We start from the raw sequence: 7,385 nt of genomic DNA on the forward strand, positions 1-7,385 counted from the left end.
TTCGGTTACAGCCGGCAAAGTGCCAACAGCGACATGAGCGGCCTTTGATCATGGGATTTATGCAATACATGACACTTATGAGCTTGATGCCTAGCGCTTTTTGCATTCGTGAAGTTCTTCTCGTCCACTTAGGGGTCGATTCTTATCGACCACTGCACGCGGCCCTTAACGATACTAGGGTAGTACCCACATGGTTAGTCATTTGCCGGGCCCCAAGCAGCGCCCAATTGCAGCTAACGAAAGTCAAATCAACCATGAGTACAGCTTTCTTGGGCCGCATGTCAAAAGTGTTGGAGTTTGGGCTCCGGGAACGGGGGACCGGGACCGGGGTTGGGATGGTTCAGCCCTAAGACTGAGCCCAAAACATGGAAACAATGCTCTTTCACCGCACATTCAGTAGCTATTTTGCTCCGCCAGTGTTCAACCTAGAGAATAGCCATTTCCCTGTCCGCCCTAAGGATACTTCCTACGGCAGGGCGACGGTCCGGTGGCGTCCAGGTGTGGGGCGACTTTCTAGCCAAAGGACGCTGCGCCCTCAATCGTAGTGGGAGTTGCTGAGGAAAAGAGCAAAGCCGGGGTATTAAAGGATAGAGAAACTGGGGGCGAAATCCGGTGAGATTTAGAGTGCGAAAAAAACTTCTAAAGGTCCTTAGGAATCTATAGCAGTAGTCTCCATGAAAACTCGGATGGTCCGTGATCGAGGAGACCCAAGATCCTGTCCGCTGGGTGCATGCCACTAGAGTCCCCGCATGACAGTAGTGTCACTGGAACTGGATTCGCGGCAGTCTAGACGCGCGACTAGCCAGGTGATCTAGGCAGAACATAGAAACCGGCACTTTGCCCCCGTTGTGACGAAAAGAGAATGAGGTAAGATGGCTCCGTACGAGGTGTCTGCCTTGAGAGGGGAGAAGACCGGTGATAGTGGAACTGTAGCATTATCAATAGATTAAGGCAGAAGGACACCTCAACGGAGTGGAATTGAGGTCGCTACCGAAGGTGACCGCAGCAACGCAGGGTCAGATGAAAGAAAAAGATCTTACTGCGTAAATGGATCTGATTTGCTTGCGCCTAACGCAAACTTCAGCCCGATCTTACGGTTGAACGCCAAACCAGGATGGAAAAGCGGTCGCATGGGAATTCATGGTTGCAGGAATGCCTGGGCGGCTGCCTATTTATGATGAGTATCGGCTTAGAACGGAAACAGCCGAGCCTCAACCATATGCACGGCCTCCTCGAAGTGGAATACATATCCCTAGAACACGTATACCATGGTGTTTGTAAGAGGCCTGAGGTGAACATTGCCACGCTGACCGCCAAGACCGACACGTGACATCGCGGGAGGGTCGTGATGAAGGCTATATCCCTCCGGCTGAATGAAGTAGGAAGGGATTTAGCTATGGAAGAGCTAGTGAGCAGAGTCAACCTACCGTAGAATAGCATGATATACTTGCTAAACATTCAATAAGAATTATTACCTGGAGCTTATGGAAGCCATGAGGGATGTCGCATTACTTGATGTATCACAAGAGTGAAGCTAACTAATGGGTGGTTTGAAAAGATTTCAGGACAGTATTTTATTGATCAATGACAATATACATAGATTCCGCTGGGCAATTGCGGTGGTGGAATAAAGAATGCGGTTAGATTGTTCTGCACAACATTGATCGTCGCCGCTCGGACCGAAGCGAAATCGAAATCACGTCAACTGAAAGCCCCCTCGCACACGCGCCGCCATATCATCGCGTCTTTCACCACCACATATCCTGTCTGGCATTGGCACCAGACACTCACCAAACTTCAATTTTATTGTTATCATTATCTGTTATACCCATTGAACAATGAGCGACTCTTCTTCTCCGCGTTCTTCTGCATCCGACTCCGGAGGATGTTCCAGTCCAACGATTGCTGGTGGCCTTGCATTCTTGGTCCACTCTCCAGAAACTGTGCAGCGCAATCTGCCACCAGATGTTGATAATAAGCCTCTTGCTCGCCAGAAGCGCAGACGCACCAGGTATGCTCGTATTTCCTACTGTATTCTGTGGTTGGTGGGGGTCACGACGCGTTATTGCGTGGCAGTACTCCGCGACCAATCCTGCATCTGTCACACGAATCCCACACCGCCGCTAATCACGATGACACCCAACAGCAAAGAAGACGAAGACATTCTAAAAGCTGAATACCAACGCAACCCGAAGCCAGACAAGGCTGCCCGTTTAGAAATAGTACGCCGAGTCGCGCTTGGAGAGAAAGAGGTTCAAGTATGTATACCTAGCTCCATAACTTAGGCCGTGCCGAATGACTAACCCGGGAGCTAGATTTGGTTCCAGAACAAACGTCAAAACGACCGCCGGAGATCTCGTCCCGCTCAATCGTACGAAATTTTGCCTCATTCCTCCTCCAGTTTCGACGAGTCTACTTCGACCGCGGTCATGTCTTCTTCCTTTCTCTTAGATACCAGCACGCAGAGTGACGACACGCAGGAACATGACACTGAAGGAAATGCTCTTACAACCACGTCTTCCCAGATTGCGTCAGTAGCATCTGAAACTTCATTAAGCAAATCTACCATAGACACTGCGAATTTTGCCGCGCATACCAATGTTCAACTACTACCAACACCGCAGTCAACAGCTAAGACCGATTCTCAAATAATGGAGGTCTTCCCATATCCCTCCACAGATTCACATTCGTGTGATACAGCACCAATAGAATTAGGCAGCTCCCAACCTTTACCGTCCTCTCAAGACAGCACCCAGCCTGCTGGACTGCGGCCTGGATATCTTGCAAACAGGCGCAGTGCTTCGTATATCAGACTCAACGAGGAGGAGCTGTCAAGTTCAATTACAAATGCGCCTGCAGAGACCGTTCAGCAGCCGTCACGTTCAATGAAACGCTCGCATTCTTTTATCCGGTTGTCAACGACCGTCGACGGAAAGGCTCGCGTCATAACTGATGCTGACCAATCGCCGTCTCCTCCAAGATCTCAACCGCCGCCTGGAAGATTTACCGGACGAACCTCAGGACTCCACCGCAGCTACAGTGCCGCTGGACTTAATGAAAGGCTTAAAGAAGCTGCTAGTCAAGAACCATCGCCAAAATTCGCAAGAACCTCTACTGGTAGATCGCGTGACTCGAGAGCGTGGGAATTCTGGTGCGACTCAGATGCTAGGAATTCTTTGAGCGAGAAAGCAGACCAGGAACGGAGCGGATCCGCTGCTGACGCCATTGGTTTAATCAGAGCAAATAGCAGGGGGACTTTGAGGTCAAACCCAAATAAGAGAAACGCACAACTATTGATGAGGCAGGATTCTACGAAGCGATGCAGGGATGATGGACTGAAGTCCCCAAGACCCGGATTGGTGCGAGCGTCTACATCTTACGGACGCCTCCAAACAAAGCCGCCTGACACTGTTCCTACACCTGATAAAGGCAAAGGTAACGACAACGATAGCGACTTCGAGGTTCCCCAGACCGAATCAGATAAAGAGAACTGGGAACCAGAGGATCAGCACCAGGGTTCCCGTCGCAGCAGAGTGATCGAGCCGCATACTACAGGCCAACGGCGCCAGCGGCAGATACTCGGGGAAAACACTCATATACTCAGCCAGAGCAGTAGTCTAGGGGCGATGATGGCCCGTGAGAAGCAACAGCAAGCATCAGGCAAGAAGCAGGTTACGAATACCGAAAGCTTCAATCCAGAAGAGGACGACGAGATAGCAACATTCATGAGCAATAGAGGGGCCAATAGCGGCCGGACAAGCATTTCCAGCGGCGAGGAACTCGGCTGCGTAGAAGGATTGCTAGCGCTGAGTCAAGGTAATTGGAGATAACGATGGGAAGGTCTTGAGTGGCTTGGAAGACATTGATGGGAACGAGTGTTGATCTCATGGGGTTGCGGGCCGGACGAAGACATTCGGAGTTGTTAGGAGCATATGGCGTTACATTCGGTAAATTCCTATTTATATCAGTTCATTCTAGCTGTCCAATAGCAAAGCCATATTGTCCAACTATGTTGTCAAAAATCTCCCAAATGGTCGGGTGCATTCTGGAAGGATCACTATTATTTGCCTGTCAGCCAACGGGCGGGTCAGCACATACCCGTCCGGAAATCTAGCTAACAAACCACATCGCTGGACCCACAAACGTCTCTCAGCTGAAGGGATCCCTACGAACAGATCGTTCCAAGATCTTTTTTTCTCGCGCTCTTCGTTTCCGCCACGGAAGCGCCCCGCCCGCCCGTCAGCCGCACCTTGCACCCCTGCCTGCTGATACAACCCCGCAAGAGCTGATATAATCCTTGAATCCTTAACGTTTGTAGGTGCTGTGAACTCTACCAATGATGCCTCAGGATGGGCTTGCACGTACAATGGTTCTTACAGTCGCCTTGTTTTCGTTGGGTATCTCCGATCCATTACAGCTGTTTTGTACAGGAGTGCTCACTGCCTTGCGCTCAAGGTGCGCCTGAGACTTCATGGCACGCCAGAATGGCCTCGGCTTCCCCATAATATTCCGAACTCCGACGAAAGGCAGTGTGCATGATTTGAGTCTAAGCCAGGGGCTTTCGGTATTCGATTTGATATTATTTCGCTCACTCACTTGCCTGAAGAGGAGCACTGCCCTACCTACAAAGCCGAGTCGTACTACCCAATGCGCTTAGGCGAAATTCTAAACAACAAGTATCAAGTGTGCATGAAGTTTGGCTGAGGCACAACTGCAACAGTTTGGGTTGCGCGGGATCTTGACCAGTAGGTTCTCTTTTTCATGTCCGACTTCATGTATTTGAAGCCCAAGCGTTTCTTGAGGCACCAATGATCTCGCCTTTCTGCTACTCACTATAACCTCTTCATTATTGCACGGGTCATATCTTTGAGGTTGATACTATTACTCGTTATAATCAGATTGCGCTGACAGGACGAACGTTTCGTGACTCTAAAAATAAAAGTCAACAATTATCCGGACGAAGAATCCGCTGAGAGAGAATTGAGTATAATTCAAAAAATTACCAACAAAAATTCAAAACATATGGGTTACCCTTACGTGCAACATCTCCTTGACTCATTCACCTTAGAAGGCCCTCACGGTAACCATGTTTGCCTAATTTTGAAACCTCTGAAAGAGCCTCTCTGGATACTGAAGAGCCATTTCGCGGATGAAGTCTTTACATTTGACGTATTCCGATTGTTCGTTGAGGTTATGCTGCACAGCCTGGACTATCTGCACAGAGTGCCAGATAATCCATACGGGTAAGAATTTTTTTGTAATAATCTGTAACGACCATATATCAACATTCACCTCTATGTAACACCTAAAGATTCGTGAGCTAAAATTGCATGCAATTAGACTTGAAGCTCGACAATATCATCTGCCAATTTGGGGACATTTCTGTGTTGGAGAAACACGCTCGAGACGAATTGCAGAATCCTCGACCGCAGAAGATTCTCTCCGATAGGACCATATATCTTTCCAGAAATGATTTTGGAATTCCTGACGAGAGTGGTGGCACTAGTGCACCAACCATCACTGACTTCAGTAGTGCCGTAGGAGAGCCACCTGAAGGTCAATTATACACACAAAACATTCAACCTGATGGGTACACAGCCCCAGAAGTTGCCCTAGTCGCTGGGTGGACTCACAGTGCCGATATACGACAGCTGGGATCGCTTGGCAAGCATTCAATTGCCCCTGGAGTTCGTCATCTGGTGTAGCTTAATTTTCATTTTTGTATTCTTCATCCCTCGCCTTTTTGTTGGATCACATAATAGACGCAGGAAGTGAATAATATACGTATATGAGCCCTTTATGGAACAGAGGCAAAAGAGGCACACGTGAAGCATGGGATATATTCCGAACAAGACAATTTCATTGCTTTAGGACTATGATACAGTCACTGATTCCAGACCGCGCCGCCCAGATGCTTCTTCATTCTGTTATCAACCAGGAGGCCAAGGATATCCAGATGCGGTATGCAGAGCTAGGCCATATTAGCAATCGTTCAATCACAAAGGTGAGTAGACATACCGTGTCGAAGGCTATGTAGAGCATGTCCCCTAGCTGAATGCAAGAACCTGATGCTTGTCTCGAAGACGTTGAGGATATTGATGCCAGCAATTTATTGGAAATTGAAGAGGGGGAAGAAATCACTCCGATTCGGAGGGAAAGTGCATCGTGGCAGTTCTTTTTCCGTAGCTAACGTTAACATCTATTCCGAAGGAGTCACAAAAATCGGTGCCCAGCAGATTCACGTGCTCGAAATGCGAGCCGGCATTCGGCGGGTTCACCCGGAATTGATTGCTGTTAATCCGAATGCGAAAACTGGGTGGAACCGGGTTGGTTCCAAACAGCTTGTCGCATGCCTAGAAAGCGTTATTAGTGGTTACAAGTGAAGTGCTTAGTAGGGACTCCACATACTTCTTGTGAGAGGAACGTGAAGGGACTTCCACTGTCATACAAGAAATGTATGACATATGAGCGCGACTTGCCAGGGAGCATGACGACCAGCGGAAAAAGCACGCGGCAATGTTTGCCAAACATAATACCGTCCACGGTGATGTGAGGGCTTGTCAGGTGTGGCGTTTCCGACAGGTAGGCCGACCCGAGTGCGGTTGAGATCTCGTCATGCAGGACCTTCTCATCAATATCGGACAACAGTATGTCGTAGAGGTCCGGCATATCGGTGGGAGCGACGTCAATGGGGCCCTGGTCAGCAAGAGAGAGGAAGTGGTTGTGATCTGAATCAGTGTGTGAAGGGCTGCCAGTGGGATCGTCTTTGAGTGGTCGAGGTTGAGAGAAGTAGAAAGCCCAAGGCCGGAGAAAGGAAGACATGTTTGTTTGCTGAATAGGCAGTGGGAAGATATCGGTAGGAGCAAGAACAACAAGGTGCGCGAGGAAGGTGCGCGAGGGGACTGCCGCCCCTCACCGCCAGGGGTGCAGGTCGGTCGGACCACGCTAAAATGTCGGCCCGATAGGCGAAACCTCCGCCTACCACACCAAATTTGACTCTGCCTCTTACACTTTAACCTTACCTTCCACCTCATCTTTTATCACAAATCTATTTCAAATCCATTCTAAATATAATAGCTACAATCTTAACAAGCTATATAACGTATTTATAACGTATTTTAAAGCTATTTTAATAATTTTAGCTACTTATAAAGCTTATTTAAAAATAGAAAGGTTTTTATTATAATATATAGTTCTAAGTATATTTAAAACATATTTTTAATATAATCCTAGCATAATAGTAAAATAGATTTAACTATAGAGAAGGTCTTTTATTAATGTAACGGCGCTGAAGCGCGTCACCTAGTCAGGGGTTCGCTTAAGACTTGGCATATGTATATAGACGTGGCCTCACCACCTTCTCTTACTCCTTAGCTTAATATCTT

The 7,385-nt window shown here is 48.3% G+C and overlaps 3 protein-coding genes across 3 annotated transcripts; 2 read left to right on the forward strand and 1 right to left on the reverse strand.

Annotated features, from left to right (window-relative positions):
• Positions 1-1,751: 1,751 nt before the first annotated feature.
• K441DRAFT_625322 (uncharacterized protein) lies at positions 1,752-4,005 on the forward strand. Its single transcript, XM_067646104.1, has 3 exons — positions 1,752-2,011; positions 2,147-2,258; positions 2,316-4,005. The coding sequence occupies exons 1-3, from the start codon at positions 1,839-1,841 to the stop codon at positions 3,828-3,830; spliced, it is 1,800 nt and encodes a 599-aa protein (XP_067510591.1). The 5' UTR covers positions 1,752-1,838; the 3' UTR covers positions 3,831-4,005.
• Positions 4,006-4,471: 466 nt separating this feature from the next.
• On the forward strand, positions 4,472-6,298 carry K441DRAFT_683516 (uncharacterized protein; the record flags this gene model as incomplete). The annotated part of the gene is made up of 6 exons (XM_067651697.1): positions 4,472-4,529; positions 4,607-4,683; positions 4,912-5,223; positions 5,349-5,687; positions 5,976-6,004; positions 6,211-6,298. The coding sequence occupies 6 exons, from the start codon at positions 4,472-4,474 to the stop codon at positions 6,296-6,298; spliced, it is 903 nt and encodes a 300-aa protein (XP_067510592.1).
• On the reverse strand, positions 6,010-6,891 carry K441DRAFT_11105 (uncharacterized protein). Its single transcript, XM_067639961.1, has one exon. The coding sequence runs from the start codon at positions 6,820-6,822 to the stop codon at positions 6,367-6,369; it is 456 nt and encodes a 151-aa protein (XP_067510593.1). The 5' UTR covers positions 6,823-6,891; the 3' UTR covers positions 6,010-6,366.
• Positions 6,892-7,385: the final 494 nt, after the last annotated feature.

Source organism: Cenococcum geophilum, assembly GCF_001692895.1.
Source record: "Cenococcum geophilum 1.58 unplaced genomic scaffold K441scaffold_1, whole genome shotgun sequence".
NCBI classification, from domain to species: domain Eukaryota; kingdom Fungi; phylum Ascomycota; class Dothideomycetes; order Gloniales; family Gloniaceae; genus Cenococcum; species Cenococcum geophilum.

Excerpts from the sequence above, each read along its gene's own strand:
- K441DRAFT_625322 (XM_067646104.1), top strand. The coding sequence starts at position 1,839 with ATGAGCGACTCTTCTTCTCCGCGTTCTTCTGCATCCGACTCCGGAGGA. Across the intron at positions 2,012-2,146 it reads CAGAAGCGCAGACGCACCAG|CAAAGAAGACGAAGACATTC; the intron begins GTATGCTCGTAT and ends GACACCCAACAG. Across the intron at positions 2,259-2,315 it reads TTGGAGAGAAAGAGGTTCAA|ATTTGGTTCCAGAACAAACG; the intron begins GTATGTATACCT and ends CCCGGGAGCTAG.
- K441DRAFT_11105 (XM_067639961.1), bottom strand. The coding sequence starts at position 6,822 with ATGTCTTCCTTTCTCCGGCCTTGGGCTTTCTACTTCTCTCAACCTCGA.